The 21,220-nt window shown below is 41.0% G+C and overlaps 1 protein-coding gene across 1 annotated transcript; it reads left to right on the forward strand.

Annotated features, from left to right (window-relative positions):
* The first annotated feature begins 601 nt into the window (after positions 1-601).
* On the forward strand, positions 602-17,137 carry LOC109879663 (calcium-binding protein 39-like). The gene is made up of 9 exons (XM_020471827.2): positions 602-858; positions 10,683-10,820; positions 12,206-12,370; positions 12,488-12,606; positions 12,703-12,871; positions 13,118-13,177; positions 13,897-13,962; positions 14,091-14,234; positions 14,374-17,137. Exons 2-9 carry the CDS (start codon positions 10,719-10,721, stop codon positions 14,551-14,553), a joined length of 1,005 nt encoding a protein of 334 aa, XP_020327416.2. The 5' UTR covers positions 602-858; positions 10,683-10,718; the 3' UTR covers positions 14,554-17,137.
* The last annotated feature ends 4,083 nt before the right edge of the window (positions 17,138-21,220 follow it).

Here is a 21,220-nt window from a genome sequence, read left to right on the forward strand (position 1 = left end):
TAAAACCCATCAGGTATCATTAAATGATGTAGCCAATCATTGCTCACTGTGTGGTCGTTAGTTTGTTTTAAATAATTTAACGTTGCAACTACTGTGTTATTTTAATGTCGATTTTCACACTCCCAGCCTAGACATGTTTGAAAATCTATACATTTGAAATAGTTTATTTTCAATATTTTTGTGATTTTTGACATAACACAACATATAAACAGTACAGTATATGAATAGAAAACACCACGCTAGGCTAGTTAGGCTTCTACCAAAAATATTTTATGAAATATTTTATTGAGTGTATATTAGTAGAAAATAGTATTATTCACCTCTAGTTGCTAAGCGTGATTTCCAGCGTTCACGGAGGTTTGGTGAATACTGTTTTGTGAGCTGTAACTGATTGCAATAGGGCCATCTTGTTTCACCGGTTTAAGGGTCAAATTGACTTTTTCCCATTTATAAATAATTTGTACACAAAAAACACAGCCATAATCAAAAAATTGTTCGAGCATGTTTTTCTAGAGCATAGCTGCTATCTATGAAATCTAAAAAAATATATATTGTGATCCGGATATGAAAATCCCTCAACGTCACAGGGGAAAGGACCAATGGGCTGGTGGATAAATATTCAGTGTGCGCCGCCTATCCCGGGACTGTGGCTCATATCGAATCAGACCAAATGGAATTCTGCACTGCCTTCTTAAAAGATTCCGTACATTTTAATTCGCACATACACATATTCCTCTGACGTTTTGCCCAGCATACAACACACCGCTGGCGTGACCAGAAAAAGCTGCTCGGTTACATTGAGAATCGAGACAGCAGCAAAGACATCCGAGAGAAAAATACAAAATAGACTCGTGCACCGTAAGTATCCGTAATTTATTAGATCCTTACGAGATTGTTCAAATATTTCAAATTGATGCTGCCCATAACATTGTATTCAATCGATTCAAGTTTGAAACAATCTTGCTACTTTAATTAAATGCAGCCATTGCCAATCTGTTTAGCTGCTTTTCTGTAAAACCATTAGCTAAACGATCCGATTTATGCATGTGACATCCATTCTTTAAAGGGAGTTTAAAACCCCAAACGGGTGTATCCCATAGTTGACATATTCGCACATGTCTTATTTGTTTTATTTCTGCGTGTCTACATTAATCTACATGTCCTGTGACGCCTTCATCCGGGAACGCTCTTCCCTAAACATGTTTTATGGTCCTTTAACACACAGGACAAGAGTGCGTAAGCGTAATGTCACACATCGAATGTGTCAAGTCTGGCTTTGTTTGTACAGGGTTTGTTTTGCTTTAGCGCTAGCAGAGCTTTGCTTTCCGTGCAGTCGGATAGGAACACCAAGGGACGGAGAGAGGCCGTCGCATAGGCTGCTATACTGTCTCGCCAGCTGTCATTCTCTATTAGGCCTCCAGTAACAACTTCATCGAAATGTTCGTCTTGTATATAATTACTTAATTTAAAGACATTGGACCTTGACCTAACATGTTACATTTTTAGTTTGGCTCCTTGTTTTGTTATTATTCATTAATTTATGTATTTATCCAGCCAGACTAGTTTGGTGTTCTCCAGCTTTAATGCATAATTATTTGTGCCTCCATATTTTTAAATCAGACAGTCTGTGTCATTAGACAGGATGTGTGATGTAAATGTATGTTTTGAAAGTGTCAGATTGGCTACTAAAATTCACAATCTTAGACCAGACATAAACAACTGTCACCCAGACTGCACCTCACATAGGTTAGATTGTGTCTCACCATTTTTTTTAAAGAGTACCCTATGACATGTCTGACAAGCTGCATAGGCTTATGTCATCAGTGATGTAGTCAGTGCAGGGACTGTCATGATGCTCAGTGCCACTTTAGGTAACTCTAGGCCTTATGGGAGATTTATTTCAGCAGCAGCGCCATGTACTGTGTGTTGGCTCTAACCACAGATCTAGGACCAGATTACCCTACCCCCAATCATAGCCTTCACCATTAGGGGTTGGAAAATATCTGACCATCTATCTGTGGTTAGGGGTGATTAGAGGCCAGAATGATGATGGTGGGTTGATGATAAAGATAACAGGCAAAATGGCTGCAGAACATCTCCTGAAATAGAACAACCCATTGGAGTGTTCTATCAGTCTTTGTTTTGTCTGGGTTCTGTTTGCATTCAGTCTGAGAGTTCTGAGTTGTTCCGTCTGTATTCTTTCTGCCTCGCGTCTGTGATGAGGTTGTGTGTGTTTGTTCATGGAGCTCTGGGACTGGACTCCGTCTTGACTGATGGAGATGGAATCATGTCAGGCCCTGTGAATGGCAGTACCTCTCCCCTCTCCTGCTTCAGTCTCTCTCTCCTATTACCGTAACCATTCTCATGATTTAAAACTGACTCCCTATAGCTTGTTTAGCAAAAAAATCGATGCATTCGCAACCATGGCGCAAAACAGGCGGGGTTGGCTTAGAATCAATGGATCGATGACATGTAAACTTATTTTTATTGTCACGTGCTTAGTAAACAACAGGTGTAGACTAACAGTGAAATGCTTATGGGCCTTCCCAACAATGCAGAATACAATAAAGTAGAAAAAATTGTGACACACGGAATAAATCCACAATGAGCCATGATGGCTCTAAACATGGGGTACCAGTACCGAGCCGATGTGCAGGGGTACGAGGTAATCGAGGTAGATATGTACTTATAGTTAGGGGTAAAGTGACTTGTTAACAGGATAGATGATATGTGATGAGTGTGTGTGTGTGATGACAGTGTCCCTGTGAGTGTGTGTATGTGTCGGAGTGTCTGTGTGGGTAGTGTGTATGCATAGAGTCAAAAAGAGTTAGGTTAGCTGACAATGTCACGAAAACAATGCACTATCTGGCTGTATATCAACTATTTTCCAGTTTCACATCTAATCAACCAATGCTAGATATTTGGTTAGATGAGGTTAATGTAATATGCTATGTAATACCAGGGTGTCGGTTAGATGAGGTTAATGTAATATGCTATGTGATATCAGGGTGTCGGTTAGATGAGGTTAATGTAATATGCTATGTGATATCAGGGTGTCGGTTAGATGAGGTTAATGTCATATGCTATGTAATACCAGGGTATTGTTAGATGAGGTTAATGTAATATGCTATGTAATACCAGGATATTGTTAGATGAGGTTAATGTAATATGCTATGTAATACCAGGGTGTCGGTTAGATGAGGTTAATGAAATATGCTATGTGATACCAGGGTGTCGGTTAGATGAGGTTAATGTAATATGCTATGTGATACCAGGGTGTCGGTTAGATGAGGTTAGTTTATTCAACTGTAATACCAGGGTGTTGGTTAGATGAGGTTAATGTAATATGCTATGTAATACCAGGGTGTCGGTTAGATGAGGTTAATGTAATATGCTATGTAATACCAGGGTGTCGGTTAGATGAGGTTAGTTTATTCAACTGTAATACCAGGGTGTCGGTTAGATGAGGTTAATGTAATATGCTATGTGATACCAGGGTGTTGGTTAGATGAGGTTAATGTAATATGCTACGTAATACCAGGGTGACGGTAGGACAGGTTAATGTAATATGCTATGTGATACCAGGGTGTCTGTTAGCGCTGGGCGATATGGCTAAAAATCCATATTAAGCTAAATTCATTGAATTATCACGATAACAATACATTTAACGATACGTTTATAGCATTTAATGTGTACCACAGTTATTATTTTTTATTACCCATAACTACTACACCTACTTTGAATGTTATAGCTATCACTTGTCCCATAAACAATATCCCATATTAGCAAACTTATTTAATTTCATAATTCCCATTTCTCTAGTAGGACCCAATAGGTTATTTATGTAATGACCGATATCAGCAAAATGTTCACGATAAGTGGTCAGTGTCGATCATTTTCAGTTTATCGTCCCAGCTCTAGTGTCAGTACAGGATAACAACCTTGCTGTTCTAGGCCCATGACAAATATTTATGTATATGTATTTATTTAACCCTTATTTAACTAGGCGAGTCAGTTAAGAACAAATTCTTATTTACAATGACGGCCTACCAAAAGGCAAAAGGCCTCCTGCGGGGATGGGGGCTGGGATTAAAAATAAATAAAATATAAATATAGGACAAAACACATCACGACGAGAGACGACACAACACTACATAAAGAGAGACCTAAGACAACAACATAGCAAGGCAGCAACACATGACAACACAGTAGCAACACAAAACATGGTACAAACATTATTGGGCACAGACAACAGCACAAAGGGCAAGAAGGTAGAGACAACAATACATCACGCAAAACAGCCACAACTGTCAGTAAGAGTGTCCATGATTGAGTCTTTGAATGAAGAGATTGAGATAAAACTGTCCAGTTTGAGTGTTTGTTGCAGCTCGTTCCAGTTGCTAGCTGCAGCGAACTGAAAAGAGGAGCGATCCAGGGATGTGTGTGCTTTGGGGACCTTTAACAGAGTGTGACTGGCAGAACGGGTGTTGTATGTGGAGGATGAGGGCTGCAGTAGATATCTCAGATAGGGGGGAGTGAGGCCTAAGAGGGTTTTTATAAATAAGCATCAACCAGTGGGTCTTGCGACGGGTATACAGCAATGACCAGTTTGCAGAGGAGTATAGAGTGCAGTGATATGCCCTATAAGGAGCGTTGGTGGCAAATTTGATGGCCGAATGGTAAAGATCATCTATCTGCTCGAGAGCACCCTTACCTGCCGATCTATAAATTACATCTCCGTAATCTATCATGAGGGAAATCAATATTAATATGTGCCATTTTAACAGATTATTTTATCCAAAGCAACTTAGTCATGTGTGCATATATTTTACGTATGGGTGGTCCCGGGAATCGAACCCACTACCCTGGCGTCACAAGCACCATGCTCTAAAAAGGATCACATATACTGTAGATTGTATACATAGGATATTTCTGTTACACAACTCTGTCCTTCTAGGCTACATTAGACCAGGTTAAGGTTACAGATAATCCAGGGAAAATCAGTTTATTTGTAAAATATTACATACTGTAGGCCCCTAGTCTGTTACTAGACATCCGATAATGAACCCAAGTCTGTGAATTTTGTCCAACTGGGCCTAGGCTACATCCAGGATCCTTGGTTTCATCCAATCGCTCCTCATATCCGTAGGCTTTGTGGTATGTTTATAAAGTAGGCTAGCAGCCTTTTATTTCCTGGTTGAGCATGTTGTGGCGTGTCTGAATCAGGATTATCCCTTCCATTATGGACTCATGCAGTTGCCTGTCCAGAGACATTTAGCCTCATTCTTGTTTAATTCTGATTGATGGGTTGTTATTAAAGTTGCATTAATCAAATCAAATGTTATTTATCACATGCTTCGTAAACAACAGGTGTGGGACTAACAGTGAAATGCTTACTTACTTTTCCAACATTGCAGAGCCAAAGATACTACTTATACTGTGTTTACCTCACAGCTTCATGGGAAATGCAGTTTTTTGAACAGGTCTGGGTGGGGAGAGCGGTTTTGGGTAGAGAGGGGGCTCCTTTCTTGCTTGTAGTCAGTGAGTGGGATAGGAATAGGATTTTCGTTAGTTCACTGTCCTGCGTTTTGCGCTGGGGCTTTTTCAGGGGTGACTGCAAGGCTACCAAACATCCAGATAGAAATGGATAGTGTAGAACAGACATTTTCTTGCATGAAGAAAAAAGGAATAGGGAATCCCATCTGCTCTATATGATGTGCAAGGCTGTGAGTGATGCAGTCCACTGACTAGTCTCTTGCTGTGGATAGTGATCAAAGTGACAAGCTCCTGACATCAGTTTGTCTGTTCTGTTTTGGGAGGAATGGAGGTAATACCGTCACGCTCAGCACTAAGGATTAACAGTCACAAGTTATACTCACCCCCACCCTCTCCCTCACACTCTCTCTCTCTCTGAGTTTTTTTCAGCAGCTAGGTTATCCTTCATGTTGGCGTCAAACACCATGACAATAATGTTGTAAGATTCTTGCTAGAATGTAAACTGTGTTAGAACGCTAGGTGCCAACATGGCGAACCATTGGAGTCCTAAATCTCAAACGGAGTTGTCCTAACTTTACACTGGCCATGAGTAGGCTATTTCAGTATTTCGGACGCACATTGTTGAGACATCCTCTTGAGTGATGAAATGCACACACCTATTATCTGTCCTCTGGCTGCCTTTTGTTTTGTTGTCATGACAACCATGAATGCAGTGAGGTGTGCAGAGTGTAGTCTGACTCAGCGTAAGCGGGTATTGCTTATGCCCTTTTATAAATCACTGCGAGATCCCAGGGGGAAGACTGCGCTCTTCTTTCTGTGGGTGTATCTCAATACAATTGCCTTCCTCTCCTTGTCTCATCTCCTCCATCACTAATGTTCTTCAGTCCTGGTCTGGGACACCCTCAGGGGATGCAGGCTTTTGTTTGTTCATTTCACATCAATGTAGATGAACTGGAGGAGATTAGAAGAAGATACTTCAGATGCACCTCATGTCAAGTAAGGGGAGAAATGCCTGTGGTACACTGATATATGGTATAATTAAGGCTCGGGGGGGGGGGGGGGGGGGGGGCAATATACCACGGCTAAAAGCTGTTCTTATGCAAAAACGCAATGTGGAGTGCCTGGATACAACCCTTAGCCGTGGTTTATTGATCATATACCACAAACCCCCGAGATGCCTTATTGCTATTATAAACTGGTTACCGAACTAATTAGAACAGTAAAAATATGGTTTGTCATACCTGTGATATACCAGTTTTCAGCATTCAGGGCTCGAACCACCCAGTTTATAACGTGTGATATACACTGAGTGTACAAAACATTAAGAACACCTCCCTAATATTGGCTTGTACCTCAATTCTTCGGGGCATGGACTCGACAAGGTGTTGAAAGCGTTCCACAGGGATGCTGAACCATGTTGACTCCAATGCTTCCCACAGTTGTGTCAAGTTGGCTGGATGTCCTTTGTGTGGTGGAATATTCTTGAAACACACAGGAAACTGTTGTGAAAAACCCAGCAGCGTTGCAGTTCTTGACACAAACCACTGTGCCTGGCACCTACTACCATACCCCGTTCAAAGGCACTTCAATCTTTTGTCTTGTCCATTCAACCTCTGAATAGCAAACATAGACAATCAATCTCAATTGTCCGAAGGCTTAAAATTCCTTCTTTAACCTGTCTCCTCCCCATCTATATTGATTGAAGTGGATTTAACAAGTGACATCAATAAGGGATCATAGCTTACACACTGTTGGCATTCTCTCAACCAGCTTCATGGGGTAGTCACCTGGAATGCACTTGTTAAAAGCTAATTTGTGGAATTTCTTTCATTAATAAATGCGTTTGAGCCAATCAGTTGTGTTGTAACAAGGTAGCGGTGATATACAAAAGAGAGCCCTATTTGGTAAAAGACCAAGTCCATATTATGGCAAGAACAGCTCAAATAAACAGACAGACGACAGTCCATCATTACTTTAAGATGTGATGGTCAGTCAATTCGGAACATTTCAAGAACTTTGAAAGTTTCTTCAAGTGCAGTCGCAAAAACCATCAAGCGCTATGATGAAACTGGCTTTCATGAGGACCACCACAAGAAAGGAAGAGAAGACCCAGAGTAAATCTGACCAGTGGAAATCTGTCCTTTGGTTGGAGTCCAAATTTGAGATTTTTGGTTCCAACCGCTCTGTCTTTGTGAGACGCGGAGTAGGTGAACGGATGATCTCCGCAGGAGGTGTGACGTTGTGGGGGAGCTTTTCTGGTGACGCTGAACCAGCATGGCTACCACAGCATTCTGCAGCAATATGCCAACACATCTGGTTTGCACTTAGTCCCACTATCATTTATTTTTCAACAGGACAATGACCCAACACACCTCCAGACTGTGAAAGGGATATTTTACCAAGAAGGAGAGTGATGGAGTGCTGCATTAGAGGACCTGGCCTCCATAATCACCTGACCTCAACCCAATTGAGATGGTTTGGGATGAGTTGGACCGCAGTGGTATTTTGGGATTTTATTAGTATCCCCATTAGCTGTTGCAAAAGCAGCTACTCTTCCTGGGGGGCACACAACTTGAAACATGACATAATACAGAACATTAATAGACAAGAACAGAACTACATACATTTTCTTTTAAAGGCACAAGTAGCCTACATTTCAACGCATACACCAACTATCTAGGTCAAATAGGGGAGAGGCGTTGTGCTGTGAGGTGTTTCTTTGTCTATTTTTTTAAAGGGGGTTTGCTGTTTATTTGAGCAATATGAGATGGAATGGAGTTCCATGCAATAATGGCTCTATATAATAGAGTACGTTTTCTTGAATTTGTTCTGGATTTGGGGACAGTGAAAAGACCCCTGGTGGCATGTCTGGTGGGGTAAGTGTGTGCCAAAGCTTGTGTAAATTGACTATGCAAACAATTTAGGATTTTCAAAAAAAGAGTAGAGGGCCTAGAGAGCTGCCCTGCGGTACACCACACTTTACATGTTTGACATTAGAGAAGCTTCCATTAAAGAATGCCATATTGTGGATTTAGAGCGGAGATTGAAAACTGAGCTGAGGTTCAACAACAGTTCATGGTCAATAATATCAAAGGCAGCACTGAAATCTAACAGTACAGCTCCCACAATCTTCATATTATCATTTGTCAGTGCAGTACATGTTGAGTTTCCTTCTCTATAAGCATGCTGAAAGTCTGTTGTTAGTTTGTTCACAGAGAAATAGCAATGTATTTGGTCAAACACATTTTTTTCCCAACAGTTTGCTAAGAGCTGGCAGCAAGCTTATAGGTCTGCTGTTTGACCAAGTAAAGACCGCTTTACTATTCTTGGGTAGCGGAATTAAAGATATGACAGATATGAGTGGCTACAGAGTCCGCTACCATCCTCAGTAGCTTTCCATCTAAGTTGTTAATGCCACAAGGTTTGTCATTATTGATCGATAACATTAATTTTTTCCCCACCTCTCCCACACTAACTTTACAAAATTCAAACATGCAATGCTTGTCTTTCATTATTTGTTTTTTTATGCATGAATATGATGGCTCCCTCTTCGTTGTTGGCATTTCCTGCCTAAGTTTGCCCACTTTGCCAATGAAGTAATGATTCAAAATAATTCGCCAAATGAAATGGTTTTGTGATGAATAAGCCATTTTATTCGATGAAAGATGGAGTTGAATTTGTCTTTCTGCCCTTAAATTCATTTAGTTTTTTTTCCATCATTCTTTAAAAAAAAATCTTGACTTCATAATACAGTTTCTACTTCTTTTTGAGTTTAGACACATTTCTCAATTTGCAGTAAGTCAACCAGTCAGATGTGCAGCCAGACTTATTAGCCACTCCTTTTGCCCCATCTCGTTCACCCATAGGGTTTTTCAATTCCTCATGAATCCATGGAGCCTTAACAGTCAGTTTCTTAACAGGTGTGTGTTTATCTATAATTGGAAGAAGCAATTTCATAAACTCATCAAGTGCAGCGTCTGGATGCTACTCATGAATCACATCAGACCAAAACATATTTTGTAACATCATCCACATAAGTCACAGCTAAATCTCTTATACACTATTTTAGGCCCAGCTGTTGGAACTTTGGCTTTCCTGGATATAGCCACTTTATTGTGATCACTGCATTCAATGGGTACGGATACTTGTTCCTGTAGTGTTTGTAAACATGGAATAGCCTTCCTTTCTCAGAACAATAATAGACTGATGCGCTTCAGAAGAAAGTTATTTGATTCTAGCCATTTTGATCCTGTAATCGAACCCACAAATGCTGATGCTCTAGATAACTCAACTCGTCTAAAGAAGGCCAGTTTTATTGCTTCTTTTAATCAGCTCAACAGTTTTCGGGCTGTGCTAACATAATTTCAAAATGGTTTTCTAATGATCAATTAGCCTATTAAAATTCTAAACTTGGATTAGCAAACACAACGTGCCATAGAAACACAGGGGTGATGGTTGCTGATAATGGGCCTCTGTACGCCTATGTAGATATTCCGTTAAATATCAGCCGTTTCCAGCTACAAAAGTTATTTACAACATTAACAATGTCTACACTGTATTTCTGATCAATTTATTATTTTAATGGACAAAAAATGAGATTTTTCTTTCAAAAACAAGACAGAAGTGACCCCAAACTTTTGAATGGTAGTGTGTGTATGTATTTTCCCGAAGGATACGGTTTGGACTGAGAATCCTATCTGGGGAAATGAGAAGCATCACATCTTCCAATTCATTTTTTCTGAATTGGGACTTTTAAATTATCTGCCACTGATAGTTTTTTCATGATAAAAAAACTGAGTTTCAATCAGACGGACGGTATAAATAAGCAATGTGGCCTGGGGGGGTGTTGGCACCTTAGGGGTTTGTGATATATGGCCAATATACCAGGGCTAAGGGCTGTTCCTATGCATGAAGCAACGCGGATACAGCCCTTAGCTGTGGTATATTGGCCATATATCACAAACCCCTGAGGTGCCTTATTGCTATTAGAAACTGGTTACCAACGTAATTAGAGCAGTAAAAATAAATGTTTTGTCGTACCCGTGGTATACGGTCTGATATACCTCGGCTGTCAGCCAATCAGCATTCAGGGCTCGAACCACCCAGTTGTGTCATTTACATGTTATTGATAGATGGGGTATAATGTGTGTGTTATGTGGAATGTGTGTCCTGTGTGTGTTTTTAAGGCTGTCAGAAGAGACCCGAGGAGAGGCCCAGCCACCATGCCGCTGTTCGGTAAATCCCACAAGAATCCCGCCGACATCGTCCGGACTCTGAAGGAGAACATGGCCATCCTGGTCAAACAAGACAAGAAAACAGATAAGGTGTGATGCGTCTTCATAACACGAGTCCTTACACCACGAATCCTCACTAAACAAATCAAATCAAATCAAATTTATTTATATAGCCCTTCGTACATCAGCTGATATCTCAAAGTGCTGTACAGAAACCCAGCCTAAAACCCCAAACAGCAAGCAATGCAGGTGTAGAAGCACGGTGGCTAGGAAAAACTCCCTAGAAAGGCCAATACCTAGGAAGAAACCTAGAGAGGAACCAGGCTATGTGGGGTGGCCAGTCCTCTTCTGGCTGTGCCGGGTGGAGATTATAACAGAACATGGCCAAGATGTTCAATGTTCATAAATGACCAGCATGGTCGAATAATAATAAGGCAGAACAGTTGAAACTAGAGCAGCAGCACAGTCAGGTGGAAGTTGAAACTGGAGCAGCAGCATGGCCAGGTAGACTGGGGACAGCAAGGAGTCATCATGTCAGGTAGTCCTGGGGCATGGTCCTAGGGCTCAGGTCAGTTGAAACTGGAACAGCAGCATGGCCAGGTGGACTGGGGACAGCAAGGAGTCATCATGTCAGGTAGTCCTGGGGCATGGTCCTAGGGCTCAGGTCCTCCGAGAGAGAGAAAGAAAGAGAGAAGGAGAGAATTAGAGAACGCACACTTAGATTCACACAGGACACCGAATAGGACAGGAGAAGTACTCCAGATATAACAAACTGACCCCAGCCCCCCGACACATAAACTACTGCAGCATAAATACTGGAGGCTGAGAACAAATCCTTACAACACAAATCCTTACAACAAATCCTTACAACACAAGTCCTTATAATTGTCCTCACCACACAAACCAGTACTTCCCTTAGAAAAGGCCCACAAGCAGGTGTTGTGTTGGGTCCTCGGTGTACCTCCTTCTATTTGATCCGATCAGTCAGTTGGTGTGGTTATTATTACGGTGCGCCTCTAGCTGACACTGGGCTGTGAAAGTAGCATCGCTGCCTGGCCGTTCCTTCATTGACACCCAGCTGTAAAGGTCCTCTCCACCATGGGACTGTTAGAGAGGGGCTGTCCAGACAGAACTCCCAGTAACCTGGCTCTGGGCTGGTACTGCTTCAGCTCTAACCAGGCTGCTTCCACACACAGCCAGGCTATAGTGATCTCAATACAGTCCACTCCTGTCATATGCAATGCTGATATCCAGAGAAAGTCAATAGTTATGATTGGGCCTGAGGCTGAGACATAAGTGTCTACAGAGCTGTACAGAGCTGTACCTCCATAAGTAGTCAATTAAATGTCTCCCTCTTGTGGTCAACTCAAGTATAATACCATGGCAGTTTTTTTGTAAACCGCATAACATTATTAGCAGCAATATTGTTAAAATACATATTGTGCCTGTGTGTCTAACTGGTGTCCCTGTCCCAGGCATCAGAGGAGGTGTCTAAGTGTCTTGTGGCCATGAAGGAGATACTATATGGGACCGGTGACAAGGAGCCTCACACAGAGACGGTGGCCCAGTTGGCCCAGGAGCTCTACAACAGCGGCCTGCTCATCTCCCTGGTGGAAAACCTGCAGGTCATCGACTTTGAGGTGAGACTGAGCCAAAGCCGGACCATCAGGGTCGTGTTCATTAGGCACCAAATGGAAGAAAACAGTCTGAAACAAGGAGGCTTTCGTTTTTAAACGTTTTCCATTGCATGTCCCCAGGGGAAGAAGGACGTGTGTCAGATCTTCAACAACATCCTGCGGAGGCAGATTGGCACCCGCAGCCCCACTGTCGAGTACTTCTGCTCTCACCAAGAGGTGCTATTTGTGCTGCAAAAAGGGTGAGTTTCTCTCACACACACTCTCCATGTACCACAGCTGACCACAGCCATTGGTATGATACTCAGTGATGTCTGCGTGTGTCCCTCTTCCTGCAGGTATGAGACCCCTGGGTCTGCACTGAACTGTGGCATCATGCTGAGGGAGTGTATCAGACACGAGCCACTGGCCAAGCTGGTTCTCCACTCAGAACACTTCCAGCACTTCTTCAATTACGTAGAGATGGAGACCTTCGACATCGCCTCAGACGCTTTCGCCACCTTCAAGGTCAGATTACACAAGATTTGAAAGCATCTTTGGGTCCTGGAAAAACATTGTATTAAACCCATGTTAATAAGACTAGGATGTGCCGAGATGATATGCTAATCTTTACATTACTGTTGTATCTGTCCATGCCCATTTGTTTGAGAGTTGACAAAATGTATAGATCAGAAATGATTCGATGCAGCAGATGATATGCAATGTTGGTTTTTGTGTGAATTAAAGTGGGCACGTTTCCTCCCCCATTCACAGGACCTGCTCACAAGACACAAGGTCCTGGTAGCTGAATATCTAGAACAGAATTATGATGCCGTAAGTGATATGTTCAACATTCTGCTGCCCTGGGAGCATTTACCTTTTATCAGATGGACTTCATGGAAAGAAAATGTTTTTTGTTGTTACACCCTCTGCCCTCTTGACAGAATTCGTGAAGGAATGGGTGAATGCATTTACGACGTCACGCACTCGTACTCTCATTGCCATTTACCAGATGAATACACTGAAGTGTGTGTACCGATAAACAAAACATGTTGATTGATGACCCATTCTCTACAATGAATGAGTGCATTTATACCACCCTTAACACACTAGCCACATACACTCCAGGCATCTGTGGTCACTGGCTTTCCCTGCTTGCATAAGACCACCTTGTCTGTTGGTTGTAGTGTGGGGCTCAGGGAAGACCCCAGTGGAGAGCAGACAGGCCGGCTGGAGGCTGCTCGGGTTACAGACCAGACACTACTCTACACTGGGCCGCACTAGGTTACAGAAGGCTGCTTTCATGCCAAAGGCCGCTGGAGGCATATCACACACACACACTGGCCCAAACAGCACACCTGATAAGGGCCCTTTTAGACCTGACTGAGATATGTTAGAGAATATATCAACTTCAACAGACATTCCATCCCATTTAACAATCTGAAACACCTATTTAATTCTGTTTTTTTATTTTTTTAAATGTGAATTTATTTTGAGCCACTTGACTGTTGAGATGCAGCCACCCCTCAGCCTGTTCCTTTATATCTTTGCAGATCTTTGACCAGTATGAGAAGTTATTACACTCTGATAACTATGTGACAAAGAGACAGTCATTAAAGGTGTGTTCAATTATTCACATTTTATATGGATTATTTATGGACTAAAACTTTGCATGCTATTATGGTGTTGATTATCTTGCTTCATAGTAAACATTTGCATACTCTGGTCTTTGTGTGTGTTTATGTAGTTGTTGGGAGAGCTTCTGTTGGACAGGCATAACTTCACAGTGATGACCCGGTACATCAGCAAGCCTGAGAACCTGAAGCTGATGATGAACCTACTGAGGGACAAGAGCCCTAACATACAATTTGAGGCCTTCCACGTCTTCAAGGTACGACACAAAAGCCGTTCCCTGAGCTGTTCCATGTTGGCCCCAAACATTCCATGGCATTACAATTGGGTTCTTACTAGAATGTAATTGCCGATATCAATGTAATGTACAGAGCTGACAGGCTGACCCCTCCACCCAGGTGTTTGTGGCGAACCCCAACAAGACGCAGCCCATCATAGACATCCTGCTGAAGAACCAGCCCAAACTCATCGACTTCCTTAGCAACTTCCAGAAGGACCGCATGGACGACGAGCAATTCAACGACGAGAAGACCTACCTAATCAAACAGATCCGAGACCTAAAGAAACCCGCCTCTTAAAACCTTACCCCCATTCGTCCCCAAAACCCTTCCCCTTAGCTATGACCTTTACCCTAACCTTTACTTTTTATTGTCGACAAAAATACATTGACAATAATGATTCAATTTCTTAATATCAAAGACATTATTTTTCTTGGTTCCTTAAACTTTGCTGAGAATAGTTCTTAATCACAGATTTTTTTTCCATTGTTTTTACTTTTAAATGAACCCTTTTCTTATTAGTGTGTAGTGTTCCACAACGGGAAGGGGATTTCCTCTCTTGGAGGGAACCAATGCTTAGAGACCTTTTAGGTGATTGGCTGAGTGAGCTGTGGAGACCACTGGTCATCACTTTAATTGCGCAAATCTTTTTTTGAAAATGTTCTTTTCATTGCCACTTGCAGGCACGAGCCAGCTAGATAGTTCTGACTTCTTTATAATACTCTCCTAATCTAACCACAGTACAACTGAAGTATCCAGAATCATAGGAATTGCTATTTCCCTATTAGAGGATCAAAATGGTATTCTCAAATGTTCCGTAGAACTCCTCTTCAGACTCACATTCCCTGCTAGTCTTACTCCTGTGGTTGTACTTCCACTATTTACACTTAAGTTATGTTTCAACACTGTAGTAGGTCCTCTGACATGACAACTCTACATTTGATCTTACAAGGAACATATAAGATGTCTGGTGATCAGCAGGGCCATTCTTCTACTGCTAACCTTCGTATAGAATATGACTTATCAATAGTTTTGATAATTGATTCTCCACAGATGGCTGGTAGCACTTTCTGTATCATTCAACGCTAAAGGAGCGATTCCTTTTTTGGTTTATTTTAAGCTGATGAAGTAGAATCCTGTTGAACAGGAAACTATCTTGATGATTAAAAAAATAAGGTTATTGTCTTGTGTATAAAAGCTGGTTTTAACCCATAAGTAAGTGCCATTGCGGGTGACAGAAAAATCCTCATTTGTTTTCTGTACGAAAGTGATTTGTTTAACTTGTTTTGTTATTTAGATGGTGGAGGGGGATGTTGGAACACATTAACAGTAGGGGGACATACAGAGGTGCCTTTTGTTTTTCCTTTTTTTTGTATTTTATATACTTTTTTCTGGGCGGAGCTTAATTCTTATTTAGAAAAATATGGTCTGGTTGAATATATTAGTCGTGATTAAGCAATGAACCTTGAACTCACTATATTTGAGTTGTGCAGTTGAAAGAATATTTGACTTTAAGAGAACTTGTTGCAGTTCATTGATCACATCAAAACTAGGAACCAGGAGGCCAAAACTCAGGACTGATTGTCCAGGAAAGTTAACATACCAGTAAACTGGATATGGTAGAAGCATCTTGCTTTTTTACATGTAGCTTGTTTTGGGGGAAGTCTAAATTAAATAACCTCAGACAAATTGAGCCAATGCATATTTTAATTGTGGTGGTTGAGCTTAAGTTACGATCACATCTAAATTGAAAATACGAACTAATATGGCTCTTCAATGTAATATTGCATAATAAATGTGATGGGCACCATGCCATGGGACAAGTGATTGTTCTTTAAATTGCCAAATACTTTTTAATAAAAAAAAAAACCTTTTCTAGATTGGACTTGACACACAAGGGATAGTGTCCTCAATGCCCTTGTCGTTTTGGTGAAACTCAGTCATTCTAGCCCTGTTCTATATCTGGTGCCAACATGCAATCTTGATCTTGACCACATTTCTAGACCAGTGTAGACAATAATTAATTGTGAACAGATCTTCCTGACCACCTCGAGGTAGCCGGGGACAAATTGATTGGTTCGATGAAAGTTCCGTGGGCAGAGCTTAGTGAAATGTCAGTGGGTGGAGTTTACAAGTAAAGACAAGTGTTTCAGGGAGGTGGACTGCTTGTGGGAGGGTGTTAAACAGGTTGCATCCCAATGCGGCTTTTGTTTTCCAAACTACTTAAATGTTATCTGACATTCTAAAATGACAAAAGGAATGAACAGCTTTATAAAATGTACAAAAACAATAATGGTGCCCTCCCTGCTGGTGCTGTGGGCTAGGACCACAAGGTCACAGGTTCAAGTCTTGCCATGCCAATGACCTTTCTCAAAAGGTATATTTTGAACCCTAGTCCCTCCCTGTATTCAAATTATGAGATTCCCAATGTTAAGACATATTGATCCCTTGAATCAATGATTTTAGAAGGACTATTAATTGTTTGACAATCCAGATCTGTTTACACTTGTAAAATAAAGATACAATTAGTCCTCGATGGCCTCTGGAGGTAGTCAGGAAGAATCACCATCAATAATTGTAATATTATACACGGGTCTAGAAATGGTCACAATCAGAATATGGACAAGATCAAGACACAGGACCCATGTTAACACCAGGTATAAACAGGGATTCGAATGGCAAACTGATGTTGGATTAAAATCATAAACAAGAGACTTAAAAGATTCAGGCTGTATCAGTAGGAACTTACACCTGAGCCAAAACAGGTTTACTTAACATACTGTACTAAAGTAATATTGACCCTTTTCAACCATGGAATTATTATTTTTAAATGCCATTGATACTACTGTACCACAACACCAATAAAATAAATGCATACATTGTTTTCCTGGTTTGTCATTTTATATAGATTTTTTGTTGTTGTTGGATGCTTATTGTTATCAGTTAAAAACAGTTTGGCAAAACAGGATGAAACAATTCAAGGATGTAGGAGCCAACCATGTCACAAAAAAACAGACAAAGCACAGTTGCACAGGTCTAGGAGTTAGTATCCTTTGAGGCAAAGTTCAATATAGTGGTGGTAGCCTGCACTGGCTGGAATGTGACTTGGATTCTTCAAGTCTGGAAGAACTATAGTAAACTTAAAGCTACAATCAACAATAGCCTTCATACAACTTTCATTGTAAACTCTTCAGACAAACAATTAGGAAACACGCATTTACAGTTCACTTATACAGTGCCTTGCGAAAGTATTCGGCCCCCTTGAACTTTGCGACCTTTTGCCACATTTCAGGCTTCAAACATAAAGATATAAAACTGTATTTTTTTGTGAAGAATCAACAAGTGGGACACAATCATGAAGTGGAACGACATTTATTGGATATTTCAAACTTTTTTAACAAATCAAAAACTGAAAAATTGGGCGTGCAAAATTATTCAGCCCCTTTACTTTCAGTGCAGCAAACTCTCTCCAGAAGTTCAGTGAGGATCTCTGAATGATCCAATGTTGACCTAAATGACTAATGATGATAAATACAATCCACCTGTGTGTAATCAAGTCTCCGTATAAATGCACCTGCACTGTGATAGTCTCAGAGGTCCGTTAAAAGCGCAGAGAGCATCATGAAGAACAAGGAACACATCAGGCAGGTCCGAGATACTGTTGTGAAGAAGTTTAAAGCCGGATTTGGATACAAAAAGATTTCCCAAGCTTTAAACATCCCAAGGAGCACTGTGCAAGCGATAATATTGAAATGGAAGGAGTATCAGACCACTGCAAATCTACCAAGACCTGGCAGTCCCTCTAAACTTTCAGCTCATACAAGAAGACTGATCAGAGATGCAGCCAAGAGGCCCATGATCACTCTGGATGAACTGCAGAGATCTACAGCTGAGGTGGGAGACTCTGTCCATAGGACAACAATCAGTCGTATATTGCACAAATCTGGCCTTTATGGAAGAGTGGCAAGAAGAAAGCCATTTCTTAAAGATATCCATAAAAAGTGTTGTTTAAAGTTTGCCACAAGCCACCTGGGAGACACACCAAACGTGGAAGAAGGTGCTCTGGTCAGATGAAACCAAAATTGAACTTTTTGGTAACAATGCAAAACGTTATGTTTGGCGTAAAAGCAACACAGCTCATCACCCTGAACAGCCATCCCCACTGTCAAACATGGTGGTGGCAGCATCATGGTTTGGGCCTGCTTTTCTTCAGCAGGGACAGGGAAGATGGTTAAAATTGATGGGAAGATGGATGGAGCCAAATACAGGACCATTCTGGAAGAAAACCTGATGGAGTCTGCAAAAGACCTGAGACTGGGACGGAGATTTGTCTTCCAACAAAACAATGATCCAAAACATAAAGCAAAATCTACAATGGAATGGTTCAAAAATAAACATATCCAGGTGTTAGAATGGCCAAGTCAAAGTCCAGACCTGAATCCAATCGAGAATCTGTGGAAAGAACTGAAAACTGCTGTTCACAAATGCTCTCCATCCAACCTCACTGAGCTCGAGCTGCAAGGAGGAATGGGAAAACATTTCAGTCTCTCGATGTGCAAAACTGATAGAGACATACCCCAAGCGACTTACAGCTGTAATCGCAGCAAAAGGTGGCACCACAAAGTATTAACTTAAGGGAGCTGAATAATTTTGCACGCCCAATTTTTCAGTTTTTGATTTGTTAAAAAAGTTTGAAATATCCAATAAATGTCGTTCCACTTCATGATTGTGTCCCACTTGTTGTTGATTCTTCACAAAAAAAATACAGTTTTATATCTTTATGTTTGAAGCCTGAAATGTGGCAAAAGGTCGCAAAGTTCAAGGGGGCCGAATACTTTCGCAAGGCACTGTACATACAAGCTTTGCAATTTTAAAAAATCTACCTAGTACCATTTCCTTAGAATATACAGTCAGTCCTTTAAAATCTCCTTGAGTTTACTGCTTGAAACTGTCCATTACAGGAGAGTATGAAGAGGCCTTTGAATTTCCAACATTGTTAACCTGTTGAGTGTAGGGGGCAGTATTTTGATGTTTGGATGAAAAACGTACCCAAATGAAACTGCCTATTTCTCAGGCCCAGAATATGCATATAATTGTCAGATTAGGATAAACACTCAAGTTTCCAAAACTTTCTAAATATAGTCTGAGTATAACAGAACTGATATTGCAGGCGAAAACCTGAGGAAAATACAACAAGGAAGTGCCGAAGACAAATCTCCCAGTTCCATTGCATGCCTTCCCTCAATTTAAAGGGATATCAACCAGATTCCTTTCCCTATGGCTTCCACATGGTGTGAACAGTCTTTATACATAGTTTCGGGCTTTTATTCTGAAAAAGTATCGAGAAGGATCACATTGCATCAGTGGATGGCTTGGAGCAGACTTTCTCTCTCTCCTATTGAAAAAGCTATGATCCGGTTGAAATATTGATTAATTATTGTAAAAACAAGGCTTGATTATAAAAAACGTTTGACATGTTTCTACGTACTTTACAGATACTATTTGGAATTTTCGTCTGCCCCGTCGTGACCACTCGAGCCTGTGGATTTCTGAACATAACGTGCCAACCAAATTGAGGTATTTTGGATATAAAAATAATATTTATGGAACAAAAGGAACATTTATTGTGTAACTGGGAGTCTCGTGAGTGCAAACATCCGAAGATCAAAAGGTAAGCAATTAATTGTATTGCTTTTCTGACTTTTGTGACCAATCTACTTTGCTGCTAGCTGTTTGTAATGTTTTGTCTGATGAGAGAGAGATGTGCTAACATAAATGCTTGGATAGCTTTTGCCGTAAAGCTTTTTGAAATCTGACATGCCAGGTGGATTAACAACAAGCTAAGCTGTGTTTTGCTATATTGCACTTGTGATTTCATGAACATTTAATATTTTTAGCAATTTAATTTGAATTTGGCGCTCTGCAATTGAGCGGATGTTGACGAAAATGATCCCGCTAACGGGATGGGTGCGTCAAGAAGTTAAAATGCATCCTTCCTTACTTGAATCACTGATCAATATGCGATTTCTATAAATTAAACGTTTCCAATGCCAACAAGAGCCTGGGGACCATATCCTGGTGAAACCAGACTGAAAGCTACAGGTACCATTGTTCAACAAACAGGAGAAAGGTCTGGATCTCCCATGCTTCCCCACACAATCATCTGTAATCATAACAAGACATGGTCAGAGGTGGGAGACATTGCAGAGTCAAATCAGAGACGGTTAGAAGGGCTGATCCATCATCTGTATTGTGGTGATTAGGTGGCGGCATGCACATTACATTTGCGCGAATGGCAATATAAATTCAACAAAAAAAGAAAACATCCTCTCACTGTCAACTGCGTTTATTTTCAGCAAACTTAACATGTGTAAATATTTGTATGAACATAAGATTCAACAACGGACATAGACTGAACAAGTTCCACAGATATGTGACTAACAAATGGAATAATGTGTCCCTGTTAGTGTCTTAATGACCGTTCCACGGGTGCATGTTCATTAAATGAACAAGCATGGGAAACAGTGTTTAAACCCTTTACAATGAAGATCTGTGAAGTTATTTGGATTTTTACGAATTATCTTTGAAAGACAGGGTCCTGAAAACGTCACCAGTCAAGGCAAATACGTATGATGATTTGATGCTGTAGGTTTCTGAACAGCGAAGCTAGGCTTCTTCCTATATCTTCTGACGTAGAACAAATAGGCGGAGCTTGTCTTTCACCCAACACCCAGAACTGTCAAACGCAGTGTGTTTGTTGTAAATGTTCTGCATTCTTGGTTGCAATCAAAAAACAATTGTCAGATTACATCTGCATTCCATTATGTCATTTCATTCATGACGTGATAATCTTAAGCAATAAGGCCCGTGGAGGCGTGGTATATGGCCAATATACCACGGCTAAGGGCTGTTCTTAGGCACAACGAAATGCCTGGACACAGCCCTTAGCCGTGGTACATTGGCCATA

This window comes from Oncorhynchus kisutch, linkage group LG16, assembly GCF_002021735.2.
Source record: "Oncorhynchus kisutch isolate 150728-3 linkage group LG16, Okis_V2, whole genome shotgun sequence".
Taxonomy (NCBI): Eukaryota; Metazoa; Chordata; class Actinopteri; order Salmoniformes; family Salmonidae; genus Oncorhynchus; species Oncorhynchus kisutch.